This window comes from Esox lucius, chromosome 17 (assembly GCF_011004845.1).
Source record: "Esox lucius isolate fEsoLuc1 chromosome 17, fEsoLuc1.pri, whole genome shotgun sequence".
Taxonomy (NCBI): domain Eukaryota; kingdom Metazoa; phylum Chordata; class Actinopteri; order Esociformes; family Esocidae; genus Esox; species Esox lucius.
The window spans coordinates 17,092,166-17,112,299 of NC_047585.1; the positions used below are offsets into that span (position 1 = coordinate 17,092,166).

The window sequence follows — 20,134 nt, forward strand, 5'->3', positions numbered from 1 at the left end:
CATTGTGGCCAATGGAATGGGTGGAGTAAAACACCAGCAACAATTGCAAATACAGAGTGCCCCTTGATTTCTTTGCATATAATTACTCTATCCACCTTCCTTGACATTTCCTACAATACATTCACTGCGGCGTGTAGAATAGTTTTTTTTTTTATAGGCCAATATGTATTTCATATCCATTGAGTTGCATTGTGGCCAATGGAATGGGTGGAGTAAAACACCAGCAACAATTGCAAATACAGAGTGCCCCTTGATTTCTTTGCATATAATCATTCTATAGAGTCTCCTGAACATTTCCTACAATACATTCACCGCGGCGTGTAGAATAGTTTTTTTTTTATAGGCCAATATGTATTTCATATCCATTGAGTTGCATTGTGGCCAATGGAATGGGTGGAGTAAAACACCAGCAACAATTGCAAATACACAGTGCCCCTTGATTTCTTTGCATATAATCATTCTATAGAGTCTCCTGAACATTTCCTACAATACATTCACCGCGGCGTATAGAACAGTTTTTTTTTTATAGGCCAATATATATTTCATATCCATTGAGTTACATTGTGGCCAATAGGATCTAGGATGGGTGGAGTAAAACACCAGCAACAATTGCAAATACATAGTGCCCCTTGATTTCTTTGCATATAATTATTCTATAGAGTCTCCTGAACATTTCCTAGAGTACATTTTTACAATATACACTAAGCAAAGTGTCAAAATAGATACATTGAATATTATTAAAATCGCGTTTTACCGCGGACTTCTATTTTGAAGGCAAAATCCGAAAACCGGAAGTCTTATTGTTGCTACGGAATCTCTAATGTTGCCTGCATGACGCTAATATGAATATTGCATGAAATTCAGCGCTGTTTCTTCTTTAGCCCGCCTTTTAATGACGAATAACAGCCTTATAGGTCAGCAATCTCGTGTTGTGAAAATACACTTCCTGCTGTTTCAGGAAAACAGAAGACAAGCATGGAGTGGGAATGTCTATAACAGCACAACGTAGTGACATTCTTTATATCTTTTTTTGCAGGTCAGTGAAATGAATATCCAGCTGCCTAATGATAATAAAATTGTTAACATATGTACGTTCAATTATGTCGCTAGCATCAGTGAACAATATACTTTCCTGCATTCTGCCTTCACAGTTAGCCAAAAGTATCAGCTAGCTAAATAGCTAGTTATTGGAGCATGGAAAAAATGACAGAAAAGTAAACACATTTCTCTACTAGCTAGCTACTAATGGCAATGAAATGATTCCCGTATTGGCTATGTATTCTGACTGAGGATTGGCGGACAGTTTTGGTAGTTAACCTCTGTCTGTCTATGTTACTAATAATTCATTTAATTTAAGCACACCAACTGCCCTATAGCTAACCGTATTTCTGACAAATAGCATCTAGATGTGGCGGAGAATCCTAAACCCTCTAGTGGTTAGCACCGTTCGTCGCACTTGGAGTTCAAGAGGTCTCTACACCATGCAGCTGAAGACTAAAGAGTTCCAGTCCTTATTCAGTGAAGGACTGAATGGCATAGCAGGTGAGATCAGAATACAAGGTTGCCTCATTAATCAGGCTAATACATAATGTTATTTGTACAGTATACAGTCTAAATCATTGGAATTATATACTGTTTGTGAACTATCAGGTGCATGATATTGCTAAATGTGTTATGTCATAGGTATTTTAATAGGATTATTTATAAAGGATTGGTAAAATCAGTCATCTTCCTAAACTAAAGGGGATGATGAGAAAATATCTAAAAGAGGGAATCTGATTCAGTTGGTCCTAAACTTGTGACTAATTTAATTCATGGTAAGGGGAGTTTGCTGTGAGTTTTTGTTACTTTTATACTTAATATAAATGTTTCATTATTCTTTCACATTATTACTTTGAAGAAAATATCTAGTCTGATAGCCAGGGCCTACTCTAGGTTTTTCTAGGACTTTTATTTATATAATTAGAAATACCAAAGTGCTTCTATTACCAACTGTGAAACAATAAACAACATTAGAATGCAGGCACTCAGAGATATGGCTTTAGCTGCAAAACAAATAGTATGTTGCTCATTTGGACACATCTTGTCTTTCTGCCGAAGGAGAATGGCCATAATGAGGCGCCTTCCCTAGCTTAAAGGCATCACGTGAAAACTATAACATTCCCATTCTCAGCGTCAGTCTGCATTCAGATATGGTAAGGTCAGACAATGCATAATAGTACAAACACAATGGTGTATTGATGACAGTTTAGTGAGGTTTAGCATTTTTATTTACATGGATCTTGAGTGACCGCTAACGTGACAAGTGTCGGCTATTGGGAGACTGCTCTCACGTGAGGTTAATATAGGGTGGTGCCGCCTCCCCGCCAAGCTTCAGTTAAATGTCTTCTCGCAGCAATGGGCAGTTACACTGCAAATCGTGGTGTTGAACCACATACAGAGCCAGGGGTGAAAACATTCATAACTGCAACAATGTACCAATTTTTATATAACTTTTTTTAAATTATTCTTAAATCAGATAAGAATATTTAAATTATAATGGACCTGTATATAAAACAAAAGAACAGTTTTGGAACGGTCACTTGTGCACTGATGAAACAATGCTTTTTGGTCAAGCCACCTCTATGTTTACAGACAACAAAATAAAGCCTTCAAGAAAATAACTCGTTCCCTCCAGTCAAACGGAGGAGGTTCAGGTTCTCCTTAGTTGTATTTTTCAGTTCATAATGCGCCAAATGTTTTCAATGGTTGGCAGTTCTGGACTGCAGGCAGGCCAGTTTAGCATCCAGACTCTTACTATGGAGCCATGCTGTTGTAATATTTGCAGAATGTAGTTTGGCATTGTCTTGCTGAAATAACAAGGGCCTTCCCTGAAAAATAAGTTGTCTGGACGGCAGCATATTCTGCTCAAAAGCCTGTATATATTGTTCAGCATTAATGGTGCCTTCACAGATTTGCAATTCACCCATGCCATGTGCACTAATGCACCCCCATATCATCACAGATGCTGGCTTTTGAACTGTGAGCTGATAACATGTTGGTGGGTCCCTCTACTCTTTTGTCCGGAGGATGCGGCATCCGTGATTCCGTGATTCAAAAACATTTTGATTCTTCAGAACACAGGACTGTTTTCCACTTTGCCTCAGTCCATCTTAAATGAGCTCGGGCCCAGAGAAGGCGGCGGCGGCATTTCTGGATCTTGTTTATATATGGTTTCTTTTTTGCATGGTAGAGTTTTAACTTGCATTTGTGTATGCAGTTACGTGCTGTGTTCACAGACAATGGTTTTTGGAAGTGTTTCTGAGCCCATGCAGTGATTTCCACTGCAGAATTGTCTGTTTTAATGCTGTGCCACCTGATGGCCATCCAATACTGGTATGGGTTTTCAGCTTTGTCCCTTGCATACAGAGATTTCTCTGTATTCTCTGAATCTTAATGATATTATGTAACATAGATGATCAGATCCCCAAACTCTTTGCAAATATATTTTGAGAAACGTTATTCTTAAATTTTTGCACTATTTATTCCGCGCAGTCTTTCACAGAGTGGTGAACCCCTCCACACCATCACTTCTGACAGACTCATCTACTTATCTTTTAATACCCAGTTATGTGACTGACTTTTTTCTAATTAGTTGTGTGGTTTTCCACCAGGTTTTTAGCATTACACAACTTTTCCAGTCTTTCATTGCCTCTGTCCCAACTTTTTAGAAACGTGTTGCTGGCATCAAATTCAAAGTGTGCATATATTTTTCAAGAAACAATAAAATGTCTCAGTTTCAACATTTGATATGTTGTAGTACTATTTTCTTTTAAATATAGGGTTTAAATGATTTGCCCATCATTGCTTTCTGTTTTTATTTACATTTTACAAAGCGTCCCAACTGTTTTGGAAACGGGGATGTGTACAGTATATGAGAGTCTCATACACTGATCAGCCATAACATTATGACCACCTGCCTAATATTGTGTAGGTCCTCCTTTTGCCGCCAAAACAGCCCTGACCCATCTAGGCATGGAGTCCACTAGACCTCTGAATGTGTGCGGTGGTATCTGGTACCAAGACATTAGCAGCAGATCCTTTAAGTCCTGTAAGTTGTGAGGTGGGGCCCATGGATCGGTCTTGTTTGTCCAGCACATCCCACAGATGCTTATTGAATTGAGACCTGGGCAATTTGGAAGTCAACACCTTGAACTTATGTTTTTCAAACCATTCCTGAACCATTTTTGCTTTGTGGCAGGGCACATTATCCTTTTGAAAGAGGCCGATGTCATCAGGGAATATCGTTGCTATGAAAGGGTGCACATGGTTTGCAACAATGCTCAGGTAGGTGGTCCACATGAATGGCAGGACCCAAGCTTTCCCAGCAGAACATTGCCCAAATCATCACACTGCCTCCACCGGCTTGCCTCTTTCCCATAGTGCATCTTGGTACCATGTGTTCTCCAGGATTGCGATGCACACGCACCCAGCCATTCACGTGATGTAAAAGGAAACGTGATTCACCGAAGCAGGCCACCTTCTTCCATTGCTCTGTGGTCCAGTTCTGATGCTTATGTGCCCATTTTAGGTGCTCTTGGCAGTGGACAGGGGTCAGCATGGGCACCCTGACTGGTCTGCAGCTATGCAGCCCCATATGCAGAAAACTGCGATGCACTGTGTGTTCTGACATCTTTCTATCAGTACCAGCATTAACTTTCTCAGCAATTTGAGCTACAGTAGCTTGTCCGTTGGATCGGAGCAGCCTTTGCCTCCCACGTGCATCAGTGAGCCTTGGCCGCCCATGACCCTGTTGCCAGTTCACCGCTTTTCCTTCCTTGGACCACTTTTGATAAGTACTGACCACTGTAGACCGGGAACACCCCACAAGGGCTGTCGTTTTGGAGATGCTCTGACCCAGTCGTCTAGCCATCACAATTAGTCCCTTGTCAAATCGCTCACATCTTTACGCTTGCCCATTTTTCCTTCTTCTAACACATCAACTTTGAGGACAGAATGTTCACTTGCTGACTAATACAGTTGTGCTCATATGTTTGCATACCCTGGCAGAAATTGTGCCATTTTGAAAATATGACTGATAATGCAAAACGTTTTTATTTAAGGATGGTGATGATATGAAAACATTTATCACATAGTTGTTTGACTCCTTTCTAAATCATAACGATAACAGAAATCACCCAAATGGCCCTGATCAAAAGTTGACATACCCTTGAATGTGAACAAACCTTGACACACCTCACAGCTTCTGGCACACTGTAATTTGGAGTGACGACCTACAGTTGAATATGAATCTCATAAAAAATAAAGGAAATGTGTTTTGCCTCACTCATGTTTTCTTTACAAATGGTACATATATTACCAATTCTTTAAGGGTATGCAAACTTTTGAGCATAACTGTATGTTCCACCCACTGACAGGTGCCATGATAATGAGATTATCAGTGTTATTCAGTTCACCTGTCAGTGGTCATCATTTTATGGCTGATGGTGTATAAATAATCTTGGAAAAAAGGTTTCCATGATTGTTGAAGGTGGTAACAAAAATATATTATTCCAAACTACTAAAATATTGTTCTGTCTTTTGACTTCAGAATGTCCATTTTCAGTCATCATCAAAGACCGTTTTAAATGTTGATGCATTTGTGAGATGTCAGATCAATCACTTCCCTGATGATTGAATAGAGAACCAGATATTCTGCATCTGAAAACTCAGCGACTCCCTCATCTGGTTAACAAAAGCCAGATATGTTCAGGGAACCTTGCATTTTTTGCAATAGCCCTCTGGGGGAAATCTAATTGGAAACCTGAGGAGAGATCTGAAAATAGCAGATCTTCAAATTGGAGAGGTGCTCATACATGGTTATTGAAAGACTTTGCAGGTTTTTAAGGCAGTGCTAAACAATATTCTGTCTAGTGTGTCAATCTTTTGGTCAAAGCCTTTTCTGTTAATTTCTGGACTTATTTAGCATTTATTAGGTTATTTATCAAAAACAAATTATTTATAGTCACATTGAAATTGGAGACAATACTTAGGTCTGTTTAAACCTCATTTTAGAGACAATTTAGATTTATTTGAAGAAAGTGCAAGGGTACCAATATGTTTGGCCACGACTGACAAGTATTCACCCCCCTTGGGCTTTGTTACACTTTATTGAATTACATGATATAACAATTAATTTAAGTAGCAGTTTTCCCCGCTGATCAACACAAACAATTAATAATGTCATAGTGAAAATGAACATTTGTGAATGTTTCTAAATTAATTAGTCAGAGGGGGTTAATGTGTGTGAGCACTGGCTATGTTAATGTGAATGCAGACAAGAATGTGATAAACATTTGTCTACGTGGCAGTATATTGCCCTATTTTTTTTTCAGGACAACTTTAGCAAATCTTTATAAAAGGGACGTGAATTTGCACTTCATGACAACTCAATTTCTTCACAACAGAGATATTTGAGAAACACCAGTTTGAGCTACGGATAGCAGGGGGCGCAGTGCGGGACCTCTTGTCTGGGAAGCGGCCAGAGGACGTGGACTTTGCAACCACGGCGACGCCAGAGGAGATGAAGGTCATGTTCCAGAATGCAGGGATCAGAATGATCAACAACAAAGGGGAGAAACATGGCACCATCACTGCCCGGGTACGAGCCTCCCAAGATCACTGTGCCGTTTGACCAGCTACACAGAAGCATTCTGTGATCAATCCAGTTACACAGCAGGATGTGAGATTGCTTTTGTATACTAAAGTGTTGATGAGTGTGAAGGTGGCATGTCGCTGTAAAAGATGCTGTTGTATGTGATGTGTTTGGAACGTGTCGGTTCATCTGTAGATTCACAACGAGAACTTTGAGGTGACCACACTGCGCGTGGATGTTCAGACGGATGGACGGCATGCAGAGGTGGAGTTCACTACGGATTGGCAGAAAGATGCAGAACGCAGAGACCTTACCATCAACTCCATGTTTTTAGGTTGATTCATAGTGTAATGCATACTCACCTATTCTGGATTGAATTGCAAACTTGAAAGCAGAATATTGAGAACCATATTTCTTTTGTTTGATTTCCATCCGCTCAGGGTTAGATGGGACTCTGTATGATTTTTTCCAAGGATACGAGGACCTAAAAAGCCGAAAAGTTCGGTTTGTCGGCAGTCCTGAGCAAAGGATTCAGGAGGACTACTTGAGAATACTACGATACTTCAGGTATTCCAGAATGTCCGAGGTCTAAAATGGCACGTGTGTATTAATAAATGTATTTTTCATGTGTGTCCGCCTGTTCTTTTTGTCCATTTCCTGGTCCCCAGGTTTTACGGTAGGGTGTCGGTCCATGCAGGGGAACATGACCCCACCACCCTGCAAGCCATCAGGGAAAATGCCCAAGGCCTGGCAGCCATATCAGGGGAGCGCATCTGGGTAGAGCTGAAGAAGATGGTGGTGGGCCACCATGCTGCCCACTTGATAGAGCTCATGTATGACCTGGGCCTGCCCCAATACATAGGTGAGGGAGGAGGCCCTGTTACCTAGGGACTATGGTATGGACAAGCATGTAGGAGGAATGCAAAGTACCACACAAAACAAATATCAAAACACTGTGTATAGATTGGCAAGTTGACAAGTGTTAAGTTTTATGCTTTTATTTTCAGGCTTACCTGCAGAGGGTGACGTGGAGGAGATGAAGCGGGTCTGGCAAAATGTAAAGGACCATTCGCCCAAGCCAATGACTGTGCTGTCTGCCCTGTTTTGCTGCTCGGAGGACGTTGAGAAGATGGACCTGAGGCTGAAGGTCTCCAGGGAGGAGAAGAACCTGGGTCTGTTCCTCGTGAAACACAGACGTGACCTCCATAAGTCCCCAGATGATCCAGACAGCCTGAAACCCTACACTGATTTCATCATAGATGTATGCTCAGCTACTACATAACAAAATAAGTGAATATATAGATGGTGTATGTAATTTGAATTTTAAGAATGTCAGTATGATATCCTTTTACTAAACTGAATTTTCGATGATTGGCTCTTGATTTTAGGAAATTCCCCCGCATCTAAATGTCATATACTCAAACCAAAGATTACTCCCATGTGCATCAAAGTCATGGATTTCATATATAATTTTTCATTAAAGATTTATGTTATTATAGATACAGTGGGGAGAACAGGTATTTGATACACTGCCGATTTTGTAGGTTTTCCCACTTACAAAGCATGTAGAAGTCTGTAATTTTTATCATAGGTACTCTTCAAATGTGAATGACGCAATCTAAAACAAAAATCCAGAAAAACATGTATTATTTTTAAGCATGACATAAGTATTAGATAAGTCAGAAAAGCAGAACTTAGTATTTGGTACAGAAACCTTTTGTTTGCAGTTACAGAGATCATACGTTTCCTGTAGTTCTTGACCAGGTTTGCACACACTGCAGTAGTGTGTGCACTCCTCCATACAGACCTTCTCCAGATCCTTCAGGTTTCAGGGCTTTCGCTGGGCAATATGGACTTTCAGCTCCCTCCAAAGATTTTCTATTGGGTTCAGGTCTGGAGACTGGCTAGGCCATTCCAGGACCTTGAGATGCTTCTTACGGAGCCACACCTTAGTTGCCCTGGCTGTGTGTTTCGGGTCGTTGTCATGCTGGAAGACCCAGCCACGACCCATCTTTAATGCTCTTTCTGAAGGAAGGAGGTTGTTGGCCAAGATCTTGCGATACATGGCCCCATCCATCCTCCCCTCAGTATGGTGCAGTCATCCTATCCCCAAAGAATGATGTTTCCACCTCCATTCTTCATGGTTGGGATGGTGTTCTTGGGGTTGTACTCATCCTTCTTCTTCCTCCAAACACGGCGAGTGGAGTTTAGACCAAAAAGCTCTATTTTTGTCTCATCAGACCACATGACATTCTCCCATTCCTCCTCTGGATCATCCAGATGGTCATTGGCAAACTTCAGAAGGGCCTGGACATTCGCTGGCTTGAGCAGGGGGACCTTGCGTGTACTGCAGTATTTTAATCCATGATGGCGTAGTGTGTTACTAATGGTTTTCTTTGAGACTGTGGTCCCAGCTCTCTTCAGGTCATTGACCAGGTTCTGCCGTGTAGTTCTGGGCTGATCTCTCACCTTCCTCATGATCATTGATGCCCCATGAGGTGAGATCTTGCATGGAGCCCCAGACCGAGGGAGATTGACCGTCATCTTGAACTTCTTCCATTTTCTAATAATTGCGCCCACAGTTGTTGCCTTCTCACCAAGCTGCTTGCTTATTGTCCTGTAGCCCATCCCTGCCTTGTGCAGGTCTACAATTTTATCCCTGATGTCCTTACACAGCTCTCTGGTCTTGGCCATTGTGGAGATGTTGGAGTCTGTTTGATTGAGTGTGTGGATAGGTGTCTTTTATACAGGTAACAAGTTCAAACAGGTGCAGTTAATACAGGTAATGAGTGGAGAACAGGAGGGCTTCTTAAAGAAAAACTAACAGGTCTGTGAGAGCCGGAATTCTTACTGGTTGGTAGGTGATCAAATACTTATGTCATGCAATAAAATGCAAATTAATGATTTAAATATCATACACTGTGATTGTCTGGATTTTTGTTTTAGATTCTGTCTCTCACAGTTGAAGTGTACCTATGATAAATTAAATAAATTACAGACCTCTACATGCTTTGTAAGTAGGAAAACCTGCAAAATCTGCAGTGTATCAAGTACTTGTTCTCCCCACTGTAGGTGTTACAGTTTGCAGTTGTTTAACTGTGGTACCCCAAATTAAGGGTGTGAACTATTGGTCTAGTAAATGATATCAATGTATCTTGCTTGCAGAGTCGGGAGGTGGATGCTCAGAGTAAAGTGTGTGAATTGCTTAAGTACCAGGGAGAGCACAAGTTACTGGCAGAGATGAGCAGATGGTCCATCCCTCGCTTCCCTGTGAGTGGACACGACTTAAGGAAGATGGGCATCACCTCTGGCAAAGAGATAGGCACTATCCTACAGAACCTACGGGACGTGTGGAAAAAGAGCCGTTACCAGATGGCCAAGGACGAGCTGCTTAATAACGTCAACAGGTCATGATCACAGTGTTGGAAAGGGTGAGTGTGTTAGCCAGGTCTTAGTTAGAACATTGATTGGTATCACAATGAGAAGCCCCAAAAGGACTGCAACCTATATGCTTTACCTAATTCATGCCAGTGCAGCGCTTGGAGTTATTGAGCTCTGAGCTGAACAGCCTATATAACATTAGTTTGTAATAAACCAAAGCCACTGCAGTCTCACAGCATCTGTATTTTCATTTAGATATTAGATCCATCTATGTTGCCTGACTTGAAATTCCTTTGAGATTGTCTACTCTGGTGTTAGGTTTATCCAGGTTTTAAGTCATCTGGATGTTTTGCTAATTCTCAATGGTGTTTGTGAGATTGAAGCGATGCATAACTTAATTACATCTTAGTAAGGGGTCTTTGGCTAATTAACTAAATAAATGTATCTTTTGGGGAGAAAAAAAACATGAATCCAGGAATTGCTATTTATTTTGACAATGACTCATCAAAATGAGGGGGGAAAGCTGCTAGTGTTTGGTTTCTTGAGTTTTCTCTGATTAAGTATTTATGCTGTTTAAGGTATAATAAAGTAGATGGTGTGGAAATAATTGCAAAGTTTAATTTTGAAAGGATGTTACTTTTAGTTACACAAATAAAGCCCTAGCACAAAGTGTTCAGTGTTAATTAAACATTATATTTTTCATTTTGATATTTGTTTTTCTCAAGCAGTGGGTTTCAAAAATATTTTCCCCCTTTGGAAATTTTAATCTGCGCTCAGTTCAGAAGCCTGCATAGCTTTTTAAGCTATTAATCTGTGTTGAGACATTCCACAAAAACGACGAATCAGAGTGAAAGCAGCACTAGTCAGGGAGTAAAAGTCTTCCGTGGTTCAGCTCGGAGACATATATAATATACAAACCCGATTCCAAAAAAGTTGGGACACTGTACAATTGTGAATAAAAACAGAATGCAATGATGTGGAAGCTTCAAATTTCAATATTTTTTTCAGAATACAACATGGATGACATCAAATGTTTAAACTGAGAAAATGTATCACTTTAAGGGAAAAATAAGTTGATTTGAAATTTCATGGCATCAACACATCTCAAAAAAGTTGGGACAAGGCCATGTTCACCACTGTGTGGCATCCCCTCTTCTTTTTATAACAGACTGCAAACGTCTGGGGACTGAGGAGACAAGTTGCTCAAGTTCATGAATAGGAATGTTGTCCCATTCTTGTCTAATACGGGCTTCTAGTTGCTCAACTGTCTTAAGTCTTCTTGGTTGCACCTTCCTCTTTATGATGCGCCAAATGTTTTCTATGGGTGAAAGATCTGGACTGCAGGCTGGCCATTTCAGTACCCGGATCCTTCTTCTATGCAGCCATGACATTGTAATTGATGCAGTATGTGGTCTGGCGTTGTCATGCTGGAAAATGCAAGGTCTTCCCTGAAAGAGACAACGTCTGGATGGGAGCATATGTTGTTCTAGAACTTGGATATAACTGTCAGCATTGATGGTGCCTTTCCAGATGTGTAGGCTGCCCATGCCACACGCACTCATGCAACCCCATACCATCAGAGATGCAGGCTTCTAAACTAAGCGCTGATAACAACTTGAGTTGTCCTTGTCCTCTTTAGTCCGGATGACATGGCGTCCCAGTTTTCCAAAATGAACTTCAAATTTTGATTTGTCGGACCACAGAACACTTTTCCACTTCGCCACAATATCAAACTCCTTTCTGATATTGCGCCACTATTTTTCGCCGCAGCATTGGGGGAATTGGTGATCCTCTGCCCATCTTGACTTCTGAGAGACACTGCCACTCTGAGAAGCTCTTTTTATACCCAATCATGTTGCCAATTGACATAATAAGTTGCAAATTGGTCCTCCAGCTGTTCCTTATCTGTACATTTAACTTTTACGGCTTCTTATTGCTACCTGTCCCAACTTTTTTGAAATGTGTAGCTCTTATGAAATCCAAAATGAGCCAATATTTGGCATGACATTACAAAATGTCTCACTTTCAACATTCAATATGTTATCTATATTCTATTGTGAATTAAATATAAGTTTGAGATTTCCAACTTTTTTGGAATCGGGTTTGTATATATTACTGTTAAAATGTTTGAGGTCCCTTTCTATGTTTTCCATGAAAACATTCATGAAATGAGTTTGGCAGAATACCAGCTGACTGCTTCTTCCCTAAATACACTGCTCAAAAAATGTAAGGAAACATGTTGTCATCACAGTATAACACCAGGTCAGTTAAACTTCAGGGATGTTGCCATTTCGAAATTCACGCAAGTTTGAACAGCCTGTGATTTCAATTGTTTACTTTGATTTTCGGTGTGACTTTGAATCCAGCCCTCAATCGGTTGGTGATTTTGGTTTCCATTGACCCTTGTTACATATTTTTGTTCTCAACAAATTACACAATGTACAGTAAAGATTTTGATCTTTAAAATATTTTGTTCATCAAAACCTGATGTGTGATTTAAAGGAACCGTATGTAGGATTGTGGCCAAAACTGGTACTGCAATCACTTTAAAAATACACAGTACATTTTTTTTCTGTTAATTATGTTTATGCTTAATTAACAGAGAGATATTTTGCGAAGTAATTATGTATTGCAAAAATTTACTAATTGTCATTAGTCATATAATCATAAAGATGTATGCTTGTATGTGACAGTACATTGTTAGAACAGTAGCTGTTAGTCTAACTTGTAACATTAGGTATCTGTCATTAACGTAAGTACAAGCACAAGCCTATGTCACTATGTGTAACCAATATCAAAGATACAGCTATTAATTTAGCTGATGCTATAAGTGAAAGCGGCCAGCTGTATTTTTTTACTTACCCTGCAGCACACGTCCATAACGCTAAAATATGTGATGTGAAAGATTACATGACATTCTACTATTTTTGGCTGTAGAACTTGCATGAAAAACAAGTAGGCTACAAAACGTTCCAAGTGGGCCAACTTTTTTTAACGTCATAGGCTACACTGTGCTTTTCATTAGTGTTATGGACATTAGAAAAAGTCCTTTTTACCTTGGAATTGCACCTAGTGCTTCCAAACCAACACTAACATAGTGCATTGCCCAAAGGGTAGAGAATGTTTATTTTGAGTTAGGCTTCTGTCTCAATTACGTTTCAAATTGCCATAATGGGCGTGCTAATGTTGTTTTCCTTAGCGTCTCAGAATAAGGACAGAGTAACGGGCTCTGATAATGCATTGCTAATGTTAGCATACGTCCATATGAGCTAACGTAACGTTACTTTGCACAAACATGCATAACTTTGTTCGACTGTCATGAATAAATGACATCAAGTACAAGTTTGTCAAACATAGATGAATCTTTTCTGTCCAGGAGAAAATTAGCAACGTTGGCGCCTGTCTTCAAATTCTTCTCCGTTTTCAGCCGTCTCCATCTTTCAAAGGCATCTCCTATACAAATTCTTGTTTTATTTCGGACTTTGTCACGCCGTATTTCGGAATTGTAACGAGGTCTTTTAGATTTCGTAACATTAGACATTTTTTATCCGACTAGAGTTGGGGTAGGTTACCCGGATCCTGAAACACTACTGACTTTGTGATAGGTAGATAGGTGGAGGGTGGCGCATCAGGCCAAAACACAACATGACAACATCAACATCAGTTGAGGGCTGCAACTCTCACTTTTAAATGACAATATCCTGGCCAGACTACTGTTGTCAGTGATATAAGTATTTGAAATGAACATGATTTCTTAATGTCTAGTGACACATCAGGGCCATTTTAGGATTCATTGAAATAGATTTCTTACATACGGTTCCTTTAAGTGTTCTCTTAATTTTTTTGAGCAGTGTAGTTCTTGCACAGTTTGAAGCTGTGCTTTGGGTCAGTGTACTATTGTAGGAGGAAATTGGCTCCAATCCATCCCCGTCCACAGGGTACAGTATGTCATGGTGTTGCAAAATGGAGTGATAGATAGCCTTTCTTCTTCAAGACCCCTTTTACCCTGTAAAATCTCCCACTTTACCACCAAAGCATTGCCTTCACCAAGCTTGACAGATGGCGCCACGCGGTCCTCTAGCATATTCTTTTGCATGGCGTCTCACAAATGTTCTTCCTTGTGATCCAAACACCTCAATGTTAGATTTGTCTTTTAATAACACTTTTTTCCAATCTTACTCTGTCCAGTGTCTGTGTTTTTTTGCCAATTTTAATCTTTTCTTTTTAATGGTCCGTCTGAGAGAGAGCAGTTTTGTATTTTTTTTGCAACTCTCCCTAGAAGGCCAGCATCCTGGAGTTGCCACTTTACTGTTAACGTTGAGACTTGTGTTTTGTAGGTACTATTTAATGAAGCTGCCAGGTTGAGGACCTTAGTTCCATGAAGGGAGTATCACACAGTACAAGATACAAGATCTTCAATTTGTTGCCAATTTCTTGCATGGGTAGCCTTCATTACTCAGAACAAGAATAGACTGACAAGTTTCAGGAGGAAGTCCTTAGTTTCTGGCCATATTGAGCCTGTAATTGTACCCACAATTGCTGATGTTTCAGAAACTCAACTAGTCTAAAATCAGCACTATAGCTTTCAGCTGTGCAAATATAATTACAAAAGGGTTTTCTAATGATTAATTTGCCTTTTAAAATTATAAACTTAGATGAGTAAACCCAATGTGCCATGGGAACAGGATTGATGGTTGCTGATAATGGGCAACTGTATGCCTATGTAGAATTTCCATAAAAAAGCATTGTTTTCTGGCTACCGTAGTCATTTACTTGTATTTCTGTATGATAGCATTCATTTAATGTATGATGGTAATTTGTGCATACTTAAAAAATTGCCTGGGTGCTTCAAAGAAATGGCATTTATGGGAGTGTGGCAAAAAGCAAAAAATGACAAATCTTGGCTATAGTTTGCCAGAAGGCATTGGGGAGACCAAGTGGAAGAAAATTCTATGATCTGATGAGACCAAAATAGGTGTCTAGCCCTCAACACTAAACATAATGTATGGTACAAACCTAAAACCGCACATCAACCCGAAACCATAAAACCACCTTTTTCATGCTTTATGGTTGGTAAGAAGTTCTTCTGTTCAAAGGCAGTTTGATTTTTGCCAAAAATGGCATGTGACCCAAACAACTCCACCTTTGACTTGTTGTCAGTATTTTTTTTTTCTTTACCCAGGTTTTGTCTCGCAAACGTCAGTCCTGTCTTGTTTTGTCTCGCAAACATCAGTTCTGTCTCTTTTGAGAGCAGAGGCTTCTTCCCTCCTGGCGTCCCATGTAGCACGTTTGTGGTCTGAAATTTTCTCTGTAGATGATCTGACGGACAGTGGAATTATGTACTTCAAATACCTTAAATGGCTTTGTAACCCAAATTCTAACCCTCCCTGTCTCATGGGCATCCATTATCTTTCTGTTACCACACCCCCATAGGGTTAAGACCAAACTAGACCAAGTTTCTAATCTTTTTCTATTTTGGTTTCTAATCTTTTTCTAAATCTTATTTTAGCTATGTTATGTGATGGTAAAGGTAGGTGTGTTAAGAAATGTTCAGCTTTTCTCAATCGCTTTGGCTGATTTTTTTGGAAACAGTCATAACATTCTCTAAACTGTAAGTGCAATCGTCACAATAGTTTCATGGGACATCACAACTCTATGGCATGTCTGCAAAATGTAGTAACTCACCCAAAACATTTAATTCATGCTTCAAAACCTATTTATTGTGTCAATAAATTGGCCAGTGCCACTAAAATGATTTTGTTTTTGTCATTGTGTGTGCCGTACTGGCCAAATGTTTAGATGTTTTTCCCGAACCACGTAAGCAGAGCGATTGTCTCTTAATGAGTGACTGACTGACTTATTACCGCTTGTTAAATAGTGTAGTGGTTAGAGACGTGGGCTCCCGAACTACAGGTCCCGCATTCGCTTCCCGTTACAGTCAAAACGCATTATGCCTGAGGTTCAGGACCGAAAAAACTTTGCTGGCTACAACTTTACGTAGCTACGTAATAGGAAGCTTAAAGTAAAACGGTTCTGGTGGGTTATTAGGATTTGTTCAGGATAGACAAACACTTAACTGGCTTCACGATTCTCTCGTCTTTTCACATGACAAAAAAGTCAGTTATCGTTATTGATGGCCATTCGAGGCTTCATTACCGTTCTTCTAGCAGCAGGATATTATACTAGCAGTGCTAACTCAGATTTTCTTTTTCAAAATAAAAGCCATCATTAAACTATATAAGTTAATATAGTTAACAATCTTGTCTGTACATTTTGTTTGATGTCTGCTCCAATGTTATTCTTGTCTGTTCTTTATCACAGACTAGACTGTTAACTATATTGCCTTATACATTTCAATTATGGCTTTTATTGTGATAAAGAAAATCTGAGTGCAGCCCGCATAATATCCTGCTGCTAAAAGAACGAGAATGAACTGCGGTGATGTTAGCGTTATATTCAAGATTCGGACTTTGAACGTCAGTACCTCATCAACGAAACCTACCAGAAAGACAGCAATTACATATTCGGAATCTGCTGGCGATAGCGAACAAGAAAGTCATTGTTTTTCCATTTCGGTTTAATATGAATCTTTCAGAGTCGAAAAGAACGGGACAAACTGCTTTCCTACGATGTGAGGGTTTAGGCACCGTCTTAAAACTGCACTATTATTTGGTCATGTTGATGAAAAACGTTGTTTATGTAAATGTCAATATCTCGTTTTAAAATTATCAACCAGTATAGCTTCAAAGACAATTGCTCTACCATCAACATCCTTTAGTGTTCCAATATTTCAATTTTGGACATTATTATTACTATATAAAGCATTTGTCAATCAAAAATGCTCAATAACTTGGATCCAATTATATTGATATGGAAATAACCAACTGATATAGCTTCAGGGAGCACTGCTCTACTGTCAACATCCTTTAGGTTGTCTATTTTTTTATTTTTGACATTTAGTAGTTTATAAAGCCATTTTTCAAGAATTCTGTTCAATACCTTAGACCCAATAAAAACTTTAATGGAAATAATCAACTGATATAGCTTCAGGGACAGCTGTTCTACCATCAACATCCTTTAGTTTTCCAATTGTCCAATGTAGGAAATTCTTAATAGGTTTTAGAGCAATTTTTCATGAATTCTGTTCAATAGCTCGGACCCAATAAACCTTATGTGGAAATTATCAACTGATTTTGCTTCAGGGAGACCTCTTCCATCAACAACCTTTAGTTTGGCTATTTCTCAATTTTGGACATTTATTAGTTTATAAAGCAAATTTTCATGAATTCTGTTCAATAACTCGGACCCAATAGAACCTATATGGAAATAACCAACTGATATAGCTTCAGGGACAGCTCTGTAATAAAACAATGAATTGTACCTCCTTACGGTACATAACACTACAAGTTCCCATTGCCTTGGTGTCACTCTTGTTGGTCTGGCAAGACATTTTTACCAACATCACATCTTATGGTTTTCATTACTATGTCACCTGGCAGGTAATTTAACTAATTTATCACAAACATTCCATGTCATAGATATTAATGGAATATACATGTTTGTCTGACAGATTTTGATAATTTAATGGATCATTTTGCATGTGATGGATTACATGATGAAAGAATGTTTAGAAGTTGTGAAGAGTATGACAATTTCACAGAGAATCAACTCCTCAGTTTTGTTCAGCAATCCATGTGGATGTAGGTATTGTGCCTATTGTAGACAATTGTACTTAATCATTGCCAAAACATGTGCAATTTGCTTAAATAAATAAGCAATTCTTATGTCTGTGAGCATGAAAATCATTGTTCAGAGACTTGAACTTATTGTTTTGAAAATAATTCAGAGACAGTATGTTTTGTATGTTTATGTGTGAATTTAGTCTGACACTGTTGCTCATTTTGCTTCTAATAAAACATATTTGAACCATAAAGAAAAGCATTCTTGCAGGGCAATTATTCACCCGGTTTTCTAGCATTGCTGATTGATTTGTTCTGATATTTTGTTTGTCTGAAAACATTGCAAAGACTGACTCACAATGACTCAAGTTTACTGTCACCTCTTAGATTCCTGAGAAGCTTCTTGATTGGTTGCTCATTTTGACATCCTTTATGATGTTTAGGTAGACTTTATTAAATATAACAAAACGTTATCAGACTTTCTTCTCCCTTCAGCCAAGACTACTAACAGGTAACAGTCATGTTGATACGTGAAGATTTATTAAATATTGGAATGAATTATATTAGCAATATTTTCAGGTAAGCTACTTTCCACTTTCTACTGTTATGAAATGGTGACCTAAGGGTTATTTTTGAAATGTTTTGTCATTGATAGTATTACTGTAATATTAGCTTGTCCATCATGACAGACTTAACATGAGAGATTTGTTTGTGGGTTCTAAGATAACTGATAATTGTATGTCATTACTATTTTACCATGAAAAGGATTGAATGTAATTCATTTAAAGTAAAGTTTTACAGCTGCATTCTGTTTATTTTCTATTCACTGTGATTGATCATTTGTTATATTTTCTTATAGGATGAGAGTCCCTGTCATTGTGGTCCTCATTGCTTCAGTTAACACCACAACCTCTGGGAGAGCTAAACCTGTAGGTACTGTTTAGAAGCATAATAAATGACATGTATACATTCCTTGGTTGTATGTGTGATGGTCAAACAGTCAATATTTAAATGAAAGGAATTACATGTACGTTCAACATTTTCAGGGCCACCACGAAACGAACTGTTGTGACAAATAATTGTGAAGATGAAGTTTAAGTACAAATTTGTGATAATAAAAAATACATGAGACATGGAGAAGTTGGATGATTTGAATATAGACATGACAAACTCATTATAATCATGGTGACAATAGTGTCCATTTAGAGGTCCCTGCTACCTGACAAATGTTATGATCATGAATGTTCAAGGTCTGTGTAGAATTGCTTGGATAAAAGGGGATCATGATTGATTAAATTCAGACCATCGTATCAGTTGTATTTCAATAGCTACTATACAAATACCAATGTGGCTGTCTGAACCTGTTTAACTTGTGAATGGCCTTTGTACCCTGTATGTATGTTACATTACCTCTGCAGTGGAATGAACCTGTCAAGATCCTTCACGGTTTTGTCTTGTTTTATTTGTGGCTGGAAGGAAGAACATTAGCTACAGTTACATGCTTGTAGGACATTATCTTTCTCCTTAAGTGTTCGTCTGCAGTTGCTAAATCGATTTTTGGACTGATACTGCTTTTTATCATGTTTTATATCTATTGGCCATACAGTGATTGTGTATCAGTTAAAACCCACATTTTAAATATATGTTTATAATATTTTCGGGATTTTCAGGATGTATTTTAGGATAGTTTTAGGAGGCATATTGTGAAATATTAAAACAACATCAACGAAAGTCACATTCTGTGAATAGTCAGTTCTTTTTCCAAGTCAGTTTGTTTTGCGAGGCACCAGAATGACATTAGTTTTTTACAATAATACATAAAATTTGAAAATGCTGCCTTTTGTAAATGCATTATATGCATTGTAATACTTTTTTCATGTTTTTGTGATTTACAATGTTTTTCTTGGTTGTTTATCAACTTCATTAATCATGTACTGCCTTTTCACTGGTAAGGCTAACTTGATTAATAACGTAATGCAACCATGCATGCAGTCTCCTAGTCACTTAAAATCTTTGCCCTGGTTTTGGAATGAGCGCTGAGCAGGATGGACTTATACAACAGTATGCCCTGTGTCGAATATCGAATGCTTAGCGCAACAAAAAGCCTCTGAGATTCCCACTTGCATTCTAATTTTTTGTTGGCTCAATATTCACATTTAACAGTGGAAATTAGACCAAAGTTAAGCACCATTGGGACTGTGCAGCTGACACATCAAAACCATACCATACCATCTTCTTCCGCTTATCCGGGGCCGGGTCGCGGGGGCAGCAGTCTAAGCAGGGATGCCCAGACTTCCCTCTCCCCAGACACTTCCTCTAGCTCTTCCAGGGGGACACCGAGGCGTTCCCAGGCCAGCCGGGAGACATAGTCCCTCCAGCGTGTCCTAGGTCTTCCCCGGGGTCTCCTCCCGGTGGGACGGGACCGGAACACCTTCCCAGG

The 20,134-nt window shown here is 39.1% G+C and overlaps 1 protein-coding gene across 4 annotated transcripts; it reads left to right on the forward strand.

The window, feature by feature from the left end:
- Positions 1-840: 840 nt before the first annotated feature.
- Positions 841-19,289, forward strand: trnt1 (tRNA nucleotidyl transferase, CCA-adding, 1). Of its 4 annotated transcripts, XR_002198118.2 has the most exons (10): positions 841-1,036; positions 1,400-1,542; positions 6,447-6,640; positions 6,830-6,968; positions 7,075-7,201; positions 7,303-7,496; positions 7,642-7,895; positions 9,800-10,065; positions 18,554-18,623; positions 18,741-19,288. XR_002198118.2 is itself a non-coding variant. In XM_020055935.2 (9 exons), the coding sequence occupies exons 2-8, from the start codon at positions 1,407-1,409 to the stop codon at positions 10,046-10,048; spliced, it is 1,293 nt and encodes a 430-aa protein (XP_019911494.1). In that variant the 5' UTR covers positions 841-1,036; positions 1,400-1,406; the 3' UTR covers positions 10,049-10,065; positions 18,554-19,289. The 4 variants fall into 4 exon arrangements, 3 of the variants coding, with proteins under 3 accessions (XP_019911494.1, XP_019911495.1, XP_010880356.1); XM_020055935.2 differs by having other exon boundaries at positions 18,554-19,289; XM_020055936.2 differs by lacking the exons at positions 18,554-18,623; positions 18,741-19,288 and adding an exon at positions 14,353-16,130.
- Positions 19,290-20,134: the final 845 nt, after the last annotated feature.